A 22,800-nucleotide genomic window follows, 5' to 3' on the forward strand; every position below is an offset into this window, starting at 1 on the left:
AAGATGTAACTATTGGAGGAAACTGGGAGAAGGGTACATGGAACCCCTCCTGTGGATCTATTATTATTTCAAAATAAAAAGTTTCATGAATACAAAAAAAAAAAAAAAAAGATGGAAATTAAAAAATTCTTTGAATTGAGTGGCAACAATGACACAACATATCAAGATCTCTGGGACACAGCAAAGGCGATGCTAAGAGGAAAGTTTATAGCCATAAATGCCTACATCAAAAAGTCTGAAAGAGTGCAGACAGACAATCTAAGGTCACACCTCAAGGAACTAGAGAAACAAGAACAAACCAAACCCAGACCCAGCAGAAGAAAGGAAATAACCACGATCAGAGCAGAACCAAATGAATTTGAAACAAACAAACAAAATACAAAAGATAAATGAAACAAAAAGCTGGTTCTTTAAAAATGAATAAAATTGATAAACCGTTAGCAAGATTAACCATGAAAAGAAGAGAAAATCCAAATTAGCTCAAGAAGGAATGAAATGGGAGATATAACAACTGACACCACAGAAATATAAAAGATCATTCAAGGCTACTATGAACACCATTATTCACATAAACTAGAAAATCTAGAAGAGATGGATAAATTTCTGGAAAAATACAACCCTCCTAGTTTAAATCAGGAAGAATTAGATACACTGAATGACCAATAACAAGCAACGAGATTGAAATGGCAGTTAAAAAATTACCAACAGAAAAAGTCCAGGACCAGACGGATTCACAGCAGAATTCTACCAGACATTCAAAGAAGAATTGGTATGAGTCCTATTGACACTATTCCACAAGATAAAGAAGGAACCTTCCCTAATTCATTCTATGAAGCCAGTATCGCCCTAATACGAAAACCAGGAAAGGACATAATCAAAAAAGAAAACTACAGACCAATATCCCTGATGAACATAGATGCTAAAATTGTTAACAAAATACTAGCTAACCGAATCTAACAATATATCAAAAAGATAATCCACCATGATCAAATGGGTTTCATACCAGGGATGCAGGGATAGTTTAACATATGCAAATTAATAAATGTGATACATCACATAAACAGAATTAAAAACCAAAATCACATGATCATCTCAATAGATGCAGAACAAGCATTTGACAAAATCTAGCATTCCTTTATCATTAAAACTCTCAACAAAACTGGTACACAAAGGACATCTATGACAATAAAATGTCATAATCTAACAATGTAATAATAGTAATAAAAGTCATCTGTGACAAACCCACAGCCAACATAATACTGAATGGGGAATAGTTGAAAGCATTCCCTCTGAGAACTGGAACAAGATAAGGATGCCCACTCTCACCACTCCTCTTCAACATAATACTGGAAGTCCTTGCCAGAGTAATCAGATAAAAGGAAGAAATAAAGGGCATCCAAATCATTAAAGAGGAAGTCAAACTGTTGCTGTTTGCTGATGATATGAATGTTTACCTAGAAAACCCTAAGGAGTCCTCCAGAAAGCTCCTAGAACTTGTAAAACAATTCACCAAACTTTCTGGATACAAAATTCACATACACAAATCAGTATCTCTTCTATACACCAACAGCGACCAAGCTGAGAATTAAATCAAGAACTCAATCCCTTTTACAATAGCTGCAAAAACAAAAAAACAAAACAAAACAAAACAAACAAAAAAATCCACAAAACTTAGGAATATACCTAACCAAGGAAGTGAAAGACCTCTACAAGGAAAACTACAAAATGCTGCTGAAAGAAATCATAGATGACACAAACAAATGGAAACATATCCAATGCTCATGGATGGGTAGACTCAATATTGTAAAAATGACTGTACTTCCAAAAGCAATCTACAAATTCAGTGCAATTTCCATCAAAATACCACTATCATTCTTCACAGAATTAGAAAAAACAATGATAAAATTCACATGGAACCAGAAAAGAGCCCACACAGCCAAAGCAGGACTAAGCCAAAACAAACAAATAAAACAAACAAAAAAACCAAGGAACCAAACAACAACAACAACAAAAACAAAAAAACCCAACCAAACCTGGAGGCGTTACATTACGTGATTTCAAACTACAAGGCCATAGTCACCAAGACAGCATGATACCGGTATAAAAATAGGCACATAAACCAATGGAACAGAATAGAGAATCCAGAAATAAACCCAAGTACTTACAGTCAACTGATCTTTGACAAACCAAACAAAAACATAAAATGGGGAAAGGACACCCTTTTCTTTTTCTTTTTTTTAAAGTGAATTTTATTTTTTTATTATACTTTAAGTTCTGGGGTACATGTGCACAAAGTGCAGGTTTGTTACATAGATATACATGTGCAATATTGGTTTGCTGCACCCATCAGCTCGTCATTTACATTAGGTATTTCTCCTAATGCTATCCCTCCCCCAGCCCCCTACCCCCCGACAGGCCCTGGTGTGTGATGTTCCCCTCTCTGTGTCCATGTGTTCTCATTGTTCAGCTCCCACTTATGAGTGAAAACATGGTGTTTGGTTTTCTCTTCTTGTGTTACTTTGCTGAGAATGATGGTTTCCAGTTTCATCCATGTCCCTGCAAAGGACATGAATTCATCCTTTTTTATGGCTGCATAGTATTTCTTGGTGTATATGTGCCACATTTTCTTTATCCAGTCTATCATTGATGGGAATTTGGGTTGGTTCCAAGACTTTACTACTGTGAACAGTGCTGCAATAAACATACATGTGCATGTGTCTTTATAGTAGAATGATTTATAATCCTTTGGGTATATACCCAGTAATGGGATTGCTGGGTCAAATGGTATTTCTAGTTCTAGATCCTTGAGGAGTTGCCACACTGTCTTCCACAATGGTTGAACTAATTTACACTCCCACAACAGTGTAAAAGTGTTCCTATTTCTCCACATCCTCTCCAGCATCTGTTGTTTCCTGACTGTTTAATGATCTCCATTCTAACTGGCTTGAGATGGTATCTCATTGTGGTTTTGATTTGCATTTCTCTGATGACCAGTGATGATGAGCATTTTTTCATAATTTTGTTGGCTGTATAAATGTCTTCTTTTGAGAAATGAAGGACACTCTTTTCAACAAATGGTGCTGGGATAATTGGCTAGCCACATGTAGGAGAACGAAACTGGATCCTCATTTCTCACCACATACAAGAATCAATTGAAGGTGGATTAAGGACTTAAATATAAAGCCTGAAACTATAAAAGCTCTAGAAGATAACATTGGAGAAACCCTTCTATACATTGAGTTAGGCAAGGATTTCAAGACCAAGAACCCGAAAGCAAATGCAATAAAAACAAAGATAAATTGCTGGCACTTAATTAAGCTAAAGAGCTTTTGCATGGCAAAAGAAACAGTCAGCAGAATAAACAGACAACTCACAGAGTGGGAGAAAATTGTCATAATCTATACATTTGGCAAAGGACCAATATCCAGAATCTACAATGAACTCAAACAAATCAACAAGAAAAAAACAAACAATCCCATCAAAAAGTGGGCTAAGGACATGAATAGACAATTCTCAAAAGATGATATACGAATGGCCAAGACACATGAAAAAGTGCTCAACATCACTAATGATCAGGGAAATGTAAATCAAAACCACAGTGTGATACCACCTTAGTCCTGCAAAAATGGCCATAATAAAAAAGTGGAAAAACAGTAGATGTTGGTAGAGATACGGTGAAGAGGGAACACATCTACACCGCTGGTGGGAATGTAAACTAGCACAACCACTATAGAAAACAGTGTGGAGATTCCTTAAAGAACTAAAAGTAGAACTACCATTTGATCCAGCAATCTCACTACTGGGTATCTACCCAGAGGAAAAGAAGTCATTATATGAAAAAGACACTTGCACATGCATGTTTATAGCAGCACAATTCACAATTGCAAAAACGTGGAACCAACCCAAATGCCCAGCAATCAATGAGTGGATAAAGAAACTGTGGTATATAAATACACGATGGAATACTACTCAGCCATAAAGAGGAATGAATTAAGGCATTTGCAGCCACCTGGATGAGATCGGAGACTATTATTCTAAGTGAAGTCACTCAGGAATGGAAAACCAAACATCCTATGTTCTCACTCATAGGTGGGAGCTAAACTATGAGGATGCAAAGGCATAAGAATGTCACAATGAACTTTGAAGACTCAAGGTGAAAGGATGGGAAGGAGGTGAGGGATAAAAGACTACAAATAGGGTGCAGTGTATACTGCTTGAGTGATGGGTGCACCAAAATCTCACAAATCACCGTGAAAGAACTTACGTAACCAAAACCCACCTGTTCCCCAATAACTTACGGAAAAATAATTGCTGGGGGACACTGTATAATAATAACAGTCATTTTCTCATAAAGACAAAACAAAACCCCACGAAAATCAACAACAACAAAAAAAGCTACTTCCCTACTGTTTCCTAAATCCTTATTCTGTTCATCTTTATTCACAGAATGTATCAATACCTGAAATGATATTGTATATTGATTAAATTGCTTATTGTTTGCCTTCCCAACTAGAAAGTAAATTGCATGTGGGTTGGGACTTTATCTTACTGCTGAATCCAAGCACCTTGCACAGTGATTGGCATACAGTAGTCACTCAATATATATTTACTGAATAAAGGAATGAAAGCCTTATGGGTGGGATAAGGATTCTGCTCTCTTGTTTTGCAGCCCAGAAATACTGACAGAAGGTTTTTGTAAGCAAAGTACATAATGTGATCAGAGTGGTGCTTTTAGAAGCTGAAATTATGGCAGCAAATGTACAAGAGAGATTGAAATAGGAAGAAATGAGAGGTGCAGAAATCAGTTAAGACACTATGAGAGTGGAGAGTAGAGAGAAATGTTTAGGAAGTTCAATAGAAATAAATTTATTGATTGAGGTAAAAGGAAAGACTAAGTTAACAGTGACTTGAAAATTTCAAGTGGGAAGATGGTTGCACCACAAATAAAAGCATTATAATGAAAAAGGGAAGGTTTTGGAGCAAAGGTGAAGAGTTTAGTTTCGCAAATAATGGTTTTTCAAATGTCAGTATGACTAATGCAGAAATGTCTAGCAGGAAACTGAGAATGAGAGCTTGAGTCCTGAGAGAGAAATTTGGTTTGGCGTGAGATTTGGGTTTTAGAATCAGTAACAGGGTGATGTTAAAGCTATGTGCATAACTGAGATTACAAAAGGTACACAGAAAGGGTCCAGGGACACCTCAAGAAACACAGACATTTAAGGAATGGAAGGGAAAGGAAAGTCAGAGAAGAATGTCTTTGGATATCATGTTTTTCAAAAGTAGAACAATCGGGAAAGGGTTATATAAACGGAAAGTCAATAGAGAATGGAGAGTTTCACAAAGACCAGGTAATCTCTGATGTCACAGCCTAATAGAAAACAAGGACAATGAGTCTGGGCACAGTGGCTTATGCCTGTAATCTCAGCACTTTGGGAGGCCGAGGCAGGTGGATCACCTGAGGCCAGGAGTTTGAGACCAGCCTGGCCAACATGGTGAAACTCCGTCTCCACTAAAAATACAAAACTAGCCAGGTGTGGTGGTGCATGCCTGTAATCCCAGCTGCTCAGGAGGGTGAGGCAGGAGAATTGATTGAACCTAGGATGTGGAGGTTGCAGTGAGCCAAGATCACACCATTGCACTCCAGCCTGGGCAACAAGAGTGAAACTCCATCTGGAAGAAAAAAAAAGAGAGAAAGAAAAAGAAAACAAGGACAATGAGCATTGAGAAAAGAGACTGAATATGGTGGAGATAGGCAGTCACTGGCAATCACTGAGAAAGTGGTTGCTCTGGTCATGCCACCTTACCTGGGCTTTGATTCAGAAGCAGAAATGATAAAGAGGGAGACAAACTCTATGATGCCAGACCTTTCAGAAGCATTCAGCTCAGCTGACCACCTCTTTCTAGAAGCACTCTTCTCTTCACTTCCATGGTTTCCTCTTTGTATTCCTTGGTGGCTCTTTTTCTGTGGCTCCTCTTACCCTTTTCAACATTTGGACACTGGATTTTTAAGGTTTTGTTCTAAGTCTTTTTCTTCTTTTAAAAATTGTATTCTTCTTAGACTTTCCTTTCTTTTCTATCCCCTCCTTTTTCTGTCTTTCCAGGTGATCTTAAATGTTCTCATAGATTTAAATGCCACTTTTATGCTAAACACGCCAAATTTATACCTCTAGGCCAGGCCACTTTTCTGAGTTCCCAATTCACATATCTGCAGTTGACAGTTCCATTTAGATGTCACACAGTCATTTAAACTTAATGTGTCTAAAACAGAACTCTTATTTCTACCAAATATATTCCTTCCTGTCTTAACCAAGAGCTCCACCAATTTATCCACTTGCTCATGTCAGAAGCCTCAGAATCATCCTAATTCCCTCACTCCTCCAACGGAATCTATCAGCAAGTCCTGTTGATTCAATCTCCTTAGGTTTTTGCAAATTCACCCCCTTTTCTCTGTCTTTGCTGCCACCATGGTAGACCAGGCTGCTATAGTAGCCTCTTAATTGCTCTCTCTGCTTTCACTTTTGCTTTCCTCTAGTTCCTTCTTCATATACCTGCAAGGGGTATCATTTTCTTATTTCCACCTAAAAATCCTTCAATGGCTAGCTGTTGAATTCAAAATAAATTCTGAGCTACTAATTAAGCCGTCTCCACCTACCTAAGATCATTTTGATTTTACCCTTGCTCACTGAACTTTAACGACAGTGGCCTTTTGGCTCTTCAAACAAGCCAGGATCTTTCTGCCTCAGGGCCTTTGCACAAGCTGTTCCCTCAGCTGGAATTGCCGTTTTCCTCATTCTTCCCAGGGCTCCTTTTCATCCTTCAGGTCTTATCCAAAATACTCCCTCATTGGAGAGGCCTTCTCTACCTGTCTTCAGTAGAGTCTCTGATTACTCTCTATTACAGCTCCTTGTTTTGTAATAACATTAACATGAGTGATAGTTTGTTGTATTTTTCTTTGGGTAGGGATTCTTATTTCATTAACTAGAAAGTAGAACCTCAGCTTGCTCTTTAGTCCCTAACACCTAGCATAATGCTTGCCACAAAGTGAGAGAAACTCACTAAATATTTAGTAAATAAATGAATAATACTTTCAAGAACACTGGCAACAACTGAAGTGAGATGTAGAGGGCAAGAACTCCCAGGAATCTCTGACTTGAGGGGAGGCTTTCCAGGATGTACTTGTGCATGTTTGTAGAAAGGGTGAGACTGAAGAGGGAAGGGGTGGCGGCTTCCTGATGGGGTAAAGTACCCAAGAAGGAATCGGGTTAAGGGCATCGTTGGAGGGGTTAGCCCAGGCAGTGTGAAAGGACAGCGCTTCCACAGTGGGGGTATGATGTGGCCTCAGTGTGAGTGGAGGGAAGGATTAGGAATGCTGATGTCTGTCCTTTCAGTTATAGACAAGGAGAAGGTGGGATCATGTGCGGGGAGTGAGAGGCTTGGGATAGGCAAAGAGGCTTGGGCTGTGAAGGTCTGAGAAGGGGTCAAGGACAGGTTAATAAGAGGTCTGCTGGTTGGAAGAACTCATCCAATGTCAGAGAGAGGGAATACGTAGTAGAACTTTACAGGAGCCAAATTAATCTAATGTCACCAGCAGTATTAATATGGAATTCTCAAAAGAATTCCTTGAGAATGCAGAAAAAAAATTCCCAGGTCAATTTTATTTTTAATCTTTATATATGTGGGACAGATATTAATCTACTATACTTTTTCTGAAAAATAGCTTAATCCTTTTACATCGGTTTATTAATAATAACAGACTGAAGAAGAACTTTCATGGTTTGGTCACAGCAAAAATGTTACATTTCATGGTTTGCTTTGCTTTTCATTCCAATAATACATTTGCTCGGCCCAGTGCTCACAGAGTGGGTTTTAAACCACTGACTCTAACTCTGAAGCATGGGACACAGCCAAGTGACAATGTGCTCAGTGTTTCATCGTGAGTAGAAAAGAGTGCCTGCTTTCTTTCATTCTGAATTTAGGGTTGCCCCTTTCTCTTACAGGGGTGGTTTGTGGGGGAGAATAGAAGGTTGTGAAATCTGAGAACAGCACTCTGGAGTTCTTCTGGGGGTGAGCAAAGACTCTGCCCACTTTCTCCCTACACTCTGGTTCAGGCTTCCGGGATGATCACATTTCACTGAATGCAAGGGACCTGCATAGCCAGCAACTGAACCCCCAGCCTCAATAACTTTCTCCACTCTGATTTCAAAGGAGCTAGGGATGTTTCCTGGTTGAAAGCGTAGGGGGCCTTTTGTTGGCAGCTTAGGCTTGGGAAGGATCTGGCAACAGGGTGGCAGTTTTGTCCCCCTCTATGCCAGAGAGGGAGCTGGCGTGGGTTTCCTTTGTTTTTTGCCTGGAGAGTGCATGCATCATTTCCCTTCTGTGGAGGCAAAGAGGACACCTGCGCTTCATGATGTGAACAGAAAGGTAGCATCAGACATAAATTTATGAAGTCTTTAAGGTGTGCTTACAATAGAAAGATGTGAATCTTTTCCAGGTATTCACCCTGACCCATCTGCTTGATTTGGCGTTGACATTCTAAGTCAAGGATCAGCTGCATTTGATAAACCATCCTTAGATGAGCACTGCATAGATATTCATTGATTTTTCCGGACTTTCAGGTCAAGCTGCCCTTGAAGTACCAGTGAGTCTCCTTGGAACTATACAACTACATTATGTTTCTTTTCTTTTCCTAGCACTTGGGAGGCCCTGCTAATGTTTATCAGTTGATCCTTTGTACATGAACTGAGTAGCAGAAGCCCTCTTGGTTCTTATTCTCCCATGCTTGTGCTAAATAATAAACCTCTTTCTGTGCCTTCCAGAAATGTTGTGAATCTTTTCACTGGTAGAACCCAGTAATGATTAGTTTCATTTAGGTTCAGGGTGGGAGAAAGGGCAGGCCCACACAAGAACCCAAAGGCACCCATTCTTCAGAATAAGTGGGGGGATTCTGGAATAGCAGCATGTTTCAGAGAACCTGGAGAGGCTACATATGTGATCTTTAGGGGCTTGGAGGAAATCACACCTAGACTTCACAATTGAATTGGGTGATGAGGCAGTCAGTTCGTTTTCTAGAAACATTCCTCACAGATCTTCAAGAACCCAGCAGCATCCTGATGGCATGGCATGGCAAGATGACTTATTCGATTGTATCTCATCATCTCTGTATTGCAGATGCTTACAAACTGCGTACGTCAGTGACTCCCAGGCAGAAGGGCAGGTGGCTATTATTACTTAACAGTATACAGTTAACACAGTAATGTGGGCCGAATGAAGTTAAAGAGCCAGAGCTGATTTTGGAAAAAATGGACTACTGTTTGTTATAAAGAAAAACAAATAAATAACACACTCCCTTTATACTATCTTTAGACTGGGAATCCAACATTAAATAAATAATCCCTTTACACTATCTTTAGACTGGGAATCCAACATTAAATAAATAATATAGTTGCTCCTTTGAAGATACTTCCATCACACCCCACCCCCTTTGTTGTGTAATTCTCTGCCAGTTCTACATGTGCATATGGCATTAGGGTGCAAGGGTTGAGTCCCATGGGTGATGGTGCTGGAATTAAACCCAGTGACTCTGTTCATCTTGGGCGAACCATGAGGATGCTTCATGACTACATATGGGCTAGGTAGGTGGGGATGACAGGGATTGGGTGGGTTTGGGATGACAGAAAGAACTAAAGTGTGGTCGGTTAATGGGTTCTTTTTGTACTAATATATTTTTGATACTTCCTGAGTCAAAGCATTTAATTCTCTTCTAATATATACAGTGTTAAAAGTGAATCACAATACATCAGACTTTTACTCTGCATAGCAAATGTGTTGCAAGGGAATTAGTAGAACCATAAAGCAGTTGAATCAATGTAAAATAAATGTTCTTATGAGAGAGCCTTGTTATTCTCTGTTGGTGAGATAATTTTCTGATATTATATATTAATGCATGAGAATACACAGAGAAGTCTTCTTAATTGAAACTTCTATGATGGCTACTTGGTTGCTTAGTCAGAAATTTGACTAATGCAGATAATCACAAAGAGACTTATATGTCGCATATTTTATTTTAGCCTAAAGCACATAAATGTAATATTCTTGACGAAGAATGTGTTCTGCAATTAGGGTTCTGCCTTATCTTTTTTGCATAAATCTCACTCATAATGCATCATTTATTTTCCTTAATTTTAATGTTTTTTAAAATTAAAATTTTTTTTTTTTTTACTGGAGCATAAACTCAACTTTTATGGGAGCTATCTGAGGACAGAGTCCTAGATATTTAAGATTTTTTCCCCCACATAGTTGCGTGTTCACCCCTGATTTTAAAGTATTTTTAGTATTTTAGTATATTTAGTATTTTGCATTTATCAAGCTTTTCTAAAGCATTCTATTTTCGTAAACCATCCATTTTTCTTTCTGTACCATATGTCATCAGTTTATGCAATAATATAAAATTAAACCATGCCATTATAATTACAAATACAACTGGCATAAAAAGGTTTGGGAATGGGACAGGCACAGTGGCTCACGCCTGTAATCCCAGCACTTTGGGAGGCCAAGGCAGACAGATTGCTTGAACCCAGGAGTTTGAGACCAGTCTGGGCAACATGGTGAGACCCCTTTTCTTCAAAAAATTAGTAAAAAATTAGCTGGGCATGGTGGCATGTGCCTGGGGTCCCAGCTACTCGGGAGACTGAGGTGGGAGGGCTGCTCAAACCTGGGAGGTTGAGGCTGCAGCGAGCCATAATTGTACCAATGCACTGCAACCTATGTGACAGAGTGAGACCTTGTCTCAAAAAAAAAAAAAAAAAAAGGTTTGGTAATGAACATGCTGACTCTTTGCAAGCATTCAAACAACGTTAAGAACAGAATTCTGTGGATACTAAAGAGCATTTTGTGCTCTGCAAGCCTCACTATGTTTTGTGGGAGTGAGGAGTGTTGGTTAATCTGGCCAGTCAGTGAAGAGGAAATAAGTTCTGAGAGCTTCTACTCTATTCTAAAACAAATACAATATTTACATAAGTGGGCAAGTAAACTAAATAGTGTTTTGTGAGCTTTGATTTCCCATGCCCATGTGAGTGTGACATTTTGCTTATATATATGTGTGTGTAAGAGATGAGAAGCAGGAGAATAGGAGAGATGGACCTTTATGTCACGAAATTGGACATAATTCCATTTTTTGTCTCCTTCCAGAGCTTGTAAGAGATATGCTGGTGAATATGCACTGGATAGATTACATTTTTATTACAAAAATCTTCTGTGATTCATACTCGTGACTTTTGAGTATGGTCTTTATAATATCACAGGTAAGGTCATGAAGTTTTGAATTTACTTTTTAAAATTAAAAAATAAATTACAAGTGACAAAAATGTCCACCATCTCTTTCAGTAAAGTTCTAGGCAGAGTAGTATTCTCCTTAAGTGAGAAGCTGCCATTTCTTGCCACTTGACTTGAGAAGCTGGCAGCTGCCTTTTCAGGCTGCAGGGTAATAAGATGGATGAGGATCTGGGCAGGGATGGCCTGCTTCACCCTGCTACCTCCCCACAGCTGGCCTCAGGAATCCCTGGTATTTTGTACCATCTCTTCAGTTGGACCATTTATTTGAAGGTGTCTTGTAGATAGAAGCAGCTTAGATATATATTGGCCCTTATGCTTCCTATGCTCAAATACAGTCACACAGGTGAAAGAAAATACATTCTGAAAATCTGTGGGTTGGAAATGTTGGCATAAAGTTGTAATTATGTTAGGAAAATCTGAGATGGAGTGGGGGTACCTTCATGTGTTTGGCATTCAGGAATTCTTCCTCAGAAATAATACTGAAAAACAAATGAAAACTCTGGTCCAGATTTTTCTTGATTTTTTTTTTTTTAAATGAGATGGCTGAGGCCATGGTCAGATTATAATTTAAGACACTGGTTAGGCTAAAGTTTTTTTTTCTTTTCAATAGCAGAATTAATTCCAAATCAGGAGATATAAATCCTTCTTTCTTTCAGGCAACAAATCAACAAATATTTATTGACCTGATTTTGAAGATACAATTATTTTTCTAGCATATCTATGTACATTAGTTTATAGCTAATGTGTTCATGTGAACAATATACTGTTGGTAGATTTCCGTGGCACAGTATAATTCTCCCCAAGGGAGTCTTTGAGGCAGTCTCACTCCATCACCCAGGCTGGAGTCCAGGAAAACCTGATCTTAAGTTATTTCAAAATAAATCTAAAGCAGATCAAAAAGAGAAAAATAATAACAGGAAGGATTTAATAACAGAAAATAACTCCAGGGAAACCCATTCTTAAATTATTTCAGAATAAATCTGGAACAACCAAAAATAAGAAAAATAACAGCTCTGGAAGGAGTTCCAGAGTTAGTATTGAAAATTCACTGGCACGGCGTATCTGTGGAACAAAACCTGTATTTTGATACTTAATGTTGATACTGTGGGCTCTTTTAATATAGGGGATTTCCTTTTTTCATCAAAGTGTAACACTTAGAAATACTCTCATTTAGGATGCTATCATTTCCCTATTTATTCTGGATACTTCCACAGTTATTAAGGTTTCCATTAGGTGCAACATGGGCAGTTTTAACTAAGAAATACCCAACCATAATTTTCACTAAGGTCTTAATTAATGTATAAATAAAAGGCATAATAGTCTAAATTTATTTCCCACTAGGAATCTAATATATGTTCTTCTTAAAATGAATAGAAACAATGAGCTCTCTTGTTTGTTTGCTTTTTCTGTCTTTTTAGGATTCAGACAATTTCATTAATGAGTCAGTTAATATCAACAAACCTGCTACGGACCAATAAGGCCTTAAAAAATTCTTCGAAGTTTGATATCTCATAAAATTTCTACTCTCATATTCAAGACTAGATTTTTTTTTAAATAGAAACATAATTAGGCCATTCAGGAACCTGTTAAGTACAGGTTAAATGTCAGTCAAATTAGCACAACTGAAAGGGAAATCAATGAAAATGTTTCTTCCCCCGAAAGTCACAGATATGACCTTTGAAAACCTACTGTGTGGGTTATTCTGGCAAAAGAAACAAACTGGTGACTAACTGAGAGGTATATTAAGAGTTTCCCACACACTGTTTAATGCACAATACAGCAATTCTTTTTCGTAATACGGAGAAAAGGAATACTAATAAAAAGAAGGATAATGAGCTGCCAGGCTAAATTCACCAACAACTGCATCTCAGTGGGAAAAGGGGCACCTGGGTGCCTCAGTAAGTTAAATATATTAGAATTATCCGAGAGAAGCAAAATTAAACTTGAATTCAAACCATTGCTTTGAAGGCTGGGATGATAAACTGTCTTCCCCTTGCTGGCAAGAAAAGCCTCCTGTTTTCTCAGTTTACAGTTTATCCCATCATGAGTCACAGATTTTCATTTGCTCTCTACATATAAAAAGTATTTTAAGAATGTCAGATGACTGCTCTCTTTCAAGTTTCCACTCTTTTTCGAAATGCCCATTATTGCTTGTGAATAGTGAAGAGCAGCCGGAAACCACATTATTAAACCAACAGAATCCTTTGAAACCAATGGCATAATCTTGTAGACATTTACTTAGATAACTTAAGAAAAAAATTCGAATCTTTAGGTGAATGTATTTCTCATTTTTATTCATTTTATTGCTGCTATGCAATCAACCAATACAAGTTCTGCTTAATACAGCCCTAACACATTTTCCTCGTCTCTGACAAATGTGCAGGGTCTTGCTGATGAGCTTTTGATGAGTAGTGGAACAATGCAACAATTGGTAACTCTGTGCTTCACTAAACAAACAAATAAAAAGCCTATCACTGTTTAAATCACAGCTTAAGAAAATGATATATTTTTATTTTGGCAACAATCTAGAACTCAAGAAGTACTAAGGGTGGTTTAAAAGAGAGCTTACGGGGTTCTTTGGACCAAAACCATATGGACATTCTTTAGACAAGCATTTATAATCTACCTCCCAGGCTCAAGTGATTCTGCCACCTCAGCCTCCCAAGTAGCTGGGACTACAGGAGCGTGCCACTACACTTGGCTAATTTTTGTATTTTTTGTAGAGATGGGGTCTTGCCATGTTGCCCAGGCTGGTCTCAAATGCCTGAGCTCAAGCAACTGGCCCACCTTGGCCTCCCAAAGTGCTTGGATTACAGGCGTGAGCCACCATGTTTGGCTATGGTTATTTTCATATAACTCCCCCTTGGAATGCCTTAAAGGAATAAAATAAAAAGAAATGTAATTTATACATTGCATAAAGCACTCCTATATCCCGTGACATTCTTATTAGGGCACTAGTTCCAATGACTGTTTTATAAATTCTTTACAATGCAGGGAAAATTTTTGCTTCAGTGGAAAACTATGCGTTGTTCAGGGTACACCCTTCCAGGTTTTTAGATTCTGATTTTATGGGGCTCTGCCCTTTTCATAGCCTTTGAGCTATTTTACAACTCTGTAAGTTGTTGATAACTGGTAGCAATGCAAAATAATTTTGCCTGTAAATAAATTCTGCCTATTGGAGGTTGAACTGACTTCTCTCCCTGTGGAAGGAGCCAGTTTTGCCTCTATTTGCACGCTGATTTCAATATTCCTGATTTTTAAATGTTTCTGTCCTTGGGATAGTGCTTTGAACTGGTTTTAACATCTTACTGGTTTCTTCATTAATAATGACTTAAACTTTTAAAATGAGTTAAATGAATGTTTAGCATGTGTTAATTTTCTATCTATGTAAGAATCATGATTTTACTTTATTTATTTGGAAAATTATTCTTTAATAACAATACAAAGAAAAAGTAGGTTTTAAGAGGAAAGTTTTGAAATTAGGTGACTATAATCTCTGATCTCACAGATGGTTACCAGTCTTCTTTTTCATTTCTTTGTGCTGCAATTTTATTCACAGCTTCTACTCATTTTTTAACCCCAGATAAACTTTTGAAGAGTGGAAAATCAATGCAACAATTGATAATTTAAATTTGTGCTGCACAAATTTAAAACAAATAAACAAACTATCAATGTTTTAATCACCATTAAAAATGATATATATTTATATATTTTATATATTTTTAATTTTGGCAACAATCTAGCACTCAAGAAATATTAATGATGGTTTACAAGATAACTTAGTTGGCCTAAAAAGATGTGGAAAGCCTTTAGACAATAATAAGTAGTATTTATTTTCCACATAACTCTCTTTCTCAAGTTGATATTTTTATTTAAACCATCCATAGGAACCATTACATTGTATTAAAAAAAAAATTCACGACATCCAATAAATAAAAAACGTATTTTTATACTTACTGTGCCCCACCAGAGAGCATCTGCATATGTAGAAAATTCTTTATTGGCATCCTTTTCCACCAGATAGACAAGGAAAGATGAAAAAATAAGAACCAAAAATCCAATGTACCAAGCTGTGATTAATTCCTAGATATAAAAGGAATGAAAGATTTTTAGAGGTGGGAAATCTTTGAAAAAGGAAAAAAGAATTCTATGATGATTCTATTCACTTTACTACTTCTTGGATATTTATGATGGCTCTTAAATAATCCATTGTACATCATGTCCCAAAATTGTTTTAACCAATTTCTGCAATGACTGTTTTCTTGTGACAGGTTTATTAAATATTACAGCAATCAATGAAAAAGTTTCAAACATTGTGTTTTTAAATTCAGAGAGCAATCTTACCTTGCTGTGAGCATAAACCACTGAACCCAGTAATTTCCAAGTGCCTCCCCTTCGGTCCATGCGCACCATGCGGAGGATCTGTAGGAAACGGAGACTTCTGAGTGCAGACGTGGCAAAAATATTACCCTGAGTTTTTGCAGAAACAACTGCTATTGAAGCGATAAGAACAATGGTATCTGAAAGAAACAGGTCGAAACAGGCACAGTTAGCATGACCAGGAATTTTCATTTACCAAAACAATATTTCCAAAAGGTTCACTTTGACCTATTTAAGGTACAGATAAACAGATCTTGATTCCCAGCTGTGCCTAGTGCCACTCGGCCTCTGTGGCACTTCTGAAGACTGAAGAATGAAAAGGCAGAGAATGGGACCTACCTATTGCTGTAGCTCTGACCCTTTGGCCATTCTGCGCTTTACCTATGCAATTTTGAACAACATATTATTTAACCTTCAACAGATTGGACAATGGTGTTAAAAAAACCCAAGGTTTCAGGGAGCCTTAAGACTTTGGGGCAACCTTTCACAATGTCCCTGGTTTCATCCTTTTTCCTGTGGCAAAAGGAGCTCCTGCCTCAGCCCTCAACACCACAGCTTCTGGGTGATGTGACAGAGGCATGTAAATGTGTCCAGCCGTGAAAGTGCTGTGAGATATAATCATTTCTCTTGTTTTCCTGCCAAATAAGTTTGCATTTCCTTTCCCCCAAAATTCCCTAATGTGGCACCTGCAACTTTGCATATTGTTTAACAAAGGCCTCAACTAAGCTGCATACTCTATGCTTCCTGTATGTTCTTTAGACCTGGTTCACAAATTATGTGTAAGTTTGCTGCATAATTAAATAATATTACATTTGTTATAATAGGGTATGTAAGTATAAACACTGTGCATTGCAAGGGAATGAATACTTAATGTTTGACATATTGACATTTGGCTGAAAAAATCTGCCCTTTTTAAGCAAAAAAGAGAAAAAGAGCATCTGATGAAAGCATAGAAAAGATAAAAGAAAACTTAATGACTCCATAAGTAAACATCTGAGTGACAGGAAGTAGGCTTTGAAATGGGGTAAGTGAAGTGGGGATGAATGGCCTCCTGTGGCAATTTTAATAAAAGTTAGCTTGACTTTAACATCCTCAAATACAATTTCCTTCCTGCTCCAAGTGGGTTGCACATGACTGGGCTTCCACACTCCAAAGAGGAGTTCCATTTCAAGGGTGTCACATTTGTAATGTTTCTGTTATCCTCTGGATTAACTGCTGTATGAGTGAGTATTCCTCATTCAGCTCATCCTTCTCCCTGAGCTGAGAAAGGTCTGGTCTCCTGGTGTGGACTGAGAAGATCTTCTGAGCCTCTCTGCTGGTGCCCCTTTTTGGGTCAGTGCTTTGAGAGAGAGGGGGGTCAGTTGTTGGCAGTGAAAGTTTCAGCCAAAGGGCTTCTTTTCCTCTCCTCTCCTCTCCTCTCCTCTCCTCTCCTCTCCTTTCTTCCTTCTTTCCAACCTTTGACAGGGTCTCACTCTATCACCCAGGCTGGAGTGCAGTGGCATGAGCTCTGCTCACTGCAACCTCTGTGTCCCACCTCAGCCTCCCAAGGAGCTAGGACTACAGATGTGCACCAACATGCCTGGCTAATTTTTGTATTTTTTTGGTAGAGATGGGGTATTGCTATGTTGCCCAGGCTGGTCTCGAACTCGTGAGCTCACATCATCTGCCAGCTTTGGCCTCCCAAAGAGTTGAGATTACAGGTGTGAGCCACTAGTGCCCGCCCTGAAGGACTTTTTCCACCAGTTCTAAATGCATGTGCTTTCGTGGGTAAGTACCCAGAAGCCAAAGAGAGTTACCACTCTTGGCAGCTGTTGGAGACAAGAAGGAACTAAATGTGTTGACACTGACACCAAAGACATATTTTGAGTGAATAAAGGCCAGTTGCAAAACAGTATGTACAATGTGATTTTATTTTAATAGAAATATATATTAGTGTATGACTAGGAAAAAAATTTGAGACTAGGCTGGGTGCAGTGGCTCACACCTGTAATCCCAGCACTTTGGGAGGACAAGGTGGGTGGATCATGAGGTCAGGAGATCGAGACCATGCTGGCCAACATGGTGAAACCCTGTCTCTACTAAAAATACAAAAATTAGCTGGGTGTGGTGGCACGTGCCTGTAATCCCAGCTACTCGGAAGGCTGAGGCATGAGAATCCCTTGAGCCCAGGAGGCGGAGGTTGCAGTGAGCCAAGATCGTGCCACTGCACTCCAGCCTAGCGACAGAGCAAGACTGCGTCTCAAAAAAAAAAAAAAAGTGAGACTATACACTGATTATTACTATTAATTATTTCTAAAGGGAGTGAGCTGGAGTGAATATATGCATAAAGGGGCTTTTCACTTTGTAAATTGTTAATTTCTGTATGTCGGAAGTTTATAACAATGACTATGTCTTTGCGATTAAAAAAACTTTATAAAAAGAGTTATGTGCAAACACATCTCTTGGTTTTCATCATGTTGAGGGATTTACTCCTGAGACTAGTGGTTCACAAACAGACATTACTTATATGACCCTGTTGTATATACATTTTGTTTTTATTTCATTGTAATCCTGCTTTCTTCCAAGTGTAGAAAGAAAAGAAAAAGATACACTACCTCATTTACTATGCTAAAATATTGAAAATACTAGAAATAAGCACATGGCTAGTAGGGGTGCAGAAAATACTACACTTAAAACCTACTATGTGCTTGGCATTTTCTTTAGTTCTAAGGTTTTTTTTTTTTTTAATAAACATTACCTTATTTAATCCTTATAATGACTTTATGTGTTAGGTATCCCACAGATCCCATTTTACAGATGAAAAAAGTGATGCAGAAAAAGCATATACTGTATTCATTTTTTAAAAAACTCAGCTATCGGTTTGCTAGACTACAGCACAAAAAGTATGCTATAAAGTTAGTTCATTAGAGAAAACCTAGAAAAGTAAGAGAAAGATTGTTGATTTGAGACAATTTAAAAATTATGCACACAGTGAATCACAATCTAAAGTTTGAAGTTCCGAAATATGCAAAGGTAACCACAGATTTGATTTAATACCCTCATTGTAATTCAGATCAGACGAGAAAGTTAGAGTTCAGTAAACTGAAATCATAGATGAGCAACCAAATGGCAAACAGTGAGTGCAGTCACAAAAATGTTTCTGGTTGGGTTACAGTCATCCACTGGAATTTTGCTGTCAGTACCACCTAGACTATTTCCTAGGCTAGTATTTTACAAGTTATGAGTAGTCTTTATTTTTATTTCTATTTATGTATTTATTATTTTTGTGATCTACTATTTCATAGAATGGTGGTTCCACAGTGTTGGATCATTGTTTTGTTCACAAATGTATCCTGAGTACCTAGAACAGTGCCTGAAACATAGTAGGCACTCAATAAATACTTATATAAGATAAATTAGATTGAAAAACACTTAAAAGTTGGCTGAGCTTTGTTCTCTCACCACATCAATGTCTTACCGACTGGGATATCAACCTAAAATACTCAGGTTAATCAAAGGATCACTTCAATTTTTAGCACTGAATTCTACAGCAACATAATTGTTATAGCTATCATCCATTAGAGTTTATTTTAAAATCTCCCTATTATTTAAAGTATATGCATATATATTAAATTGGGGGAGTAGCTTAAGCTGTGCAGTTAGTTAATTGTCTAAAATATTTTTTGAAACATAGGAAGCTTGTTTTTAGTGAAGATAACACATTTTGGTTATCTAAGGTAGAAACTATGGGCAGCCCTTGAAGCTCACTGGCTTCAGGTTCATTTGTTTATCCATTTATGTATTAAGTAGTTAATTGACTGTCAAGAATTATATTAGACACTTGTGTTAAAAATGAATATTCAATCATTCATCCGACCATCCATCCATCACAATTATTGTTCAAGTCCCTACTATGTACCAGGCACTGTACTAAATGTTTTATATATGTCAGTGATTCCGAATGGGGACAATTTTGTCTCCCTGGGACATTTTTGCATTGTCATAGCTGGGAAGGGGGTTGCTATGAGCATCCAGTGGTAGAGACTAGGGTTGCTGCTAACCATCCTACAATGCCCAGGACAGCCTCCAGAACAAAGAATGCCTCAGCCCCAAATGTCAATAGTGCCAAGGCTGAGAAACCCTGATGTACATTATTTTATTTAATTCTTCAAGCCACCCTATGTAGTAGATGGTATTATAACCTTCTCTTTCTTATAAATGAAGAAATTGAGGCTCATAGTGGTCAAGTCACTAACATGCATAAGTGGTTGAGCTGGCCCTTACTTGACTCCAAAGCTGTGTCCTTAAGAATTATGGTATACCACTCCATCCAGGGTGGGATAGGGATGGAGGAGGAACAGAAAGGGGGAGGCTATGAAAGCAGGTGGATAATAAATCAGGAATAAATTGTTATTGCATACAGCATTCAGAGAAGAGAAAAGCGCAGGGAGGAGAAAGCAGAAATAAAAAGATGCTGAAAAACAGATGGCACTTTTATGGCTGCTTCAAGAGAAAATGGGGCTAGAGAAAGAAATAGAACTGCTAATAAACAAGGAGGAGCTCTAAGTCGCATGAAAAAAAAAAAGCATGTAATCCAGAACTCTTAAAATCTACCTCTCTCAAAGGAAACAAATTAGAACAAGTTGGGAAGTAGTGAAGAAAGAGCTATTGATTATAAGCAGCCTAGTAGAAATGTGAAATACAGGTTTACAAGGTATTAGGAAGTAGGTTCACTAATTTACTGCATCACTTAGAATGATTTACACATGAATTCTTGAAATTTGAGGTGACTGCAAAGATTTGAACAAAATAAATACTATAATGATATTTAAGACACATAAGGACTGTGAAAGAGCTTATTTTTAGATGCCACTGGAACTTTGCTCAAGTATTATTTAGTCAGCAAAATCAATATGAATTGATCACCATGGACCCTGTCTAAAAGGTGTTAGTCACTGAAATACCAAAAAGCCTTCATTATTTACCTCCAAAGCTTCCCTATTGTGAACTCAAGGATTGGGTTAGAGCAAGGCCAATTGTACATCTGAACCTGATGGACTGTGTTTTGTTGCTACAATTACACTGCATAATGCATGTATTAGAAACTACAACATGGCTCAATGTAAAAGCACAATGAAAACTAAATCATCTGGATCAAACAAAGCATGGTTGAACACTTTCAAACTAGTAGTTATAAGGACAGATAAATTCTCTCCAGGTAAGTAAGCCACAAAGAGGGTATATCTTGACTTCTAGAAACTGTCTGGAGACTTCAGGCTTTTAAAATTTTTGTAAATTAAAAGTTATTCTATAGTCTCAGAAAGTTTTCCCTAATAACTAACATAAATTTACCTCTTTCCCTTTAAACTCACTTCATCTTGTTCTCTCTGAGACAATCAGAAGTACAACAAATACAATGTTCTTAATGTTTATATCCCTCTCTCCCACCACATTTTTTTGTTCCAGTTTTTTGAATTATTCTAGTGGCCTCACTATAAGCTAAATTTTGAATAATTTTAATAAAATATACATTTTAAAGTTATAAAGTAAAATATCAAAACAATACAAATATGTAGAAGGTAGGACACTAATTTATTTAATTAACCAATTACTTATGCTATAGTTTGGATATTTGACCTCCAAATGTCATGTTGAAAAAATGTGATCCCCAGTGTTAGAGGTGAAACCTAATGGGAGGTGTTTGGGTCATGGGGGAGGATCGCTCATGAATGGCTTGGTATCGTCCTTGAAGTAATGACTGAGTTCTGGCTCTGTCAGATCCCTTAAGAATTGGTTGTTGGCTGGGCGCGGTGGCTCACGCCTGTAATGCCAGCACTTTGGGAGGCCGAGATGGGCGGATCACGAGGTCAGGAGATCGAGATCATCCTGGCTAACACGGTGAAACCCCGTCTCTACTAAAAATACAAAAAACTAGCCGGGCGTGGTGGTGGGCCCCTGTAGTCCCAGCTACTCGGGAGGCTGAGGCAGGAGAATGGCATGAACCCGAGAGGTGGGGCTTGTAGTGAGCCAAGATAGCGCCACTGCACTCCAGCCTGGGCGACAAAGTGAGACTCCATCTCAAAAAAAAAAAAAAAAAAAAGAATTGGTTGTTAATTGTGCTGTTAGGGTGTCAATTTTGGATCTTTCCTGCTTTCTCACAATTAAAAGAACTAGAAAAGCAAGAGCAAACACATTCAGAAGCTAGCAGAAGGCAAGAAATAACTAAAATCAGAGCAGAACCGAAGGAAATAGAGACACAAAAAAACCTTCAAAAAATTAATGAATCCAGGAGCTGGTTTTTTTAAAAGATCAACAAAATTGATAGACTGCTAGCAAGACTAATAAAGAAGAAAAGAGAGAAGAATCAAATAGATGCAGTAAAAAATGATAAAGGGGATATCACCACCGATCCCACAGAAATACAATCTACCATCAGAGAATACTACAAACACCTCTATGCAAATAAACTAGAAAATCTAGAAGAAATGGATAAATTCCTCGACACATACACCCTCCCAAGACTAAACCAGGAAGAAGCTGAATCTCTGAATAGACCAATAACAGGCTCTGAAATTGTGGCAATAATCAATAGCTTAGCAATCAAAAAGAGTCCAGGACCAGATGGATTCACAGCCGAATTGTACCAGAGGTACAAGGAGGAACTGGTACCATTCCTTCTGAAACTATTCCAATCAATAGAAAAAGAGGGAATCCTCCCTAACTCATTTTATGAGGCCAGCATCATCCTGATACCAAAGCCTGGCAGAGACACAACCAAAAAAGAGAATTTTAGACCAATATCCTTGATGAACATTGATGCAAAAATCCTCAATAAAATACTGGCAAACCGAATCCAGCAGCACATCAAAAAGCTTATCCACCATGATCAAGTGGGCTTCATCCCTGGGATGCAAGGCTGGTTCAACATACGCAAATCAATAAATGTAATCCAGCATATAAACAGAACCAAAGACAAAAACCACATGATTATCTCAATAGATGCAGAAAAGGCCTTGGACAAAATTCAACAACACTTCATGCTAAAAACTCTCAATAAATTAGGTATTGATGGGATGTATCTCAAAATAATAAGAGCTATCTATGACAAAC

The 22,800-nt window shown here is 37.9% G+C and overlaps 1 protein-coding gene across 3 annotated transcripts in view; it reads right to left on the minus strand.

Annotated features, from left to right (window-relative positions):
• KCNQ5 (potassium voltage-gated channel subfamily Q member 5) overlaps nucleotides 1–22,800 on the minus strand; it is a 597,308-nt gene that overhangs the window by 117,602 nt on the left and 456,906 nt on the right. For all 3 annotated transcript variants that reach the window (XM_032153280.2, XM_032153268.2, XM_032153291.2), the window contains exons 4-5: nucleotides 15,676–15,851; nucleotides 15,289–15,414 (exon numbers count right to left, since the gene is read on the minus strand). In XM_032153280.2, coding sequence (XP_032009171.1) covers nucleotides 15,289–15,414; nucleotides 15,676–15,851 — 302 coding nt within the window. The remainder of the gene's footprint in view (nucleotides 1–15,288; nucleotides 15,415–15,675; nucleotides 15,852–22,800) is intronic.

The sequence above is a fragment of the Hylobates moloch genome, unplaced genomic scaffold (genome assembly GCF_009828535.3).
Source record: "Hylobates moloch isolate HMO894 unplaced genomic scaffold, HMol_V3 SCAFFOLD_2, whole genome shotgun sequence".
NCBI lineage: Eukaryota > Metazoa > Chordata > Mammalia > Primates > Hylobatidae > Hylobates > Hylobates moloch.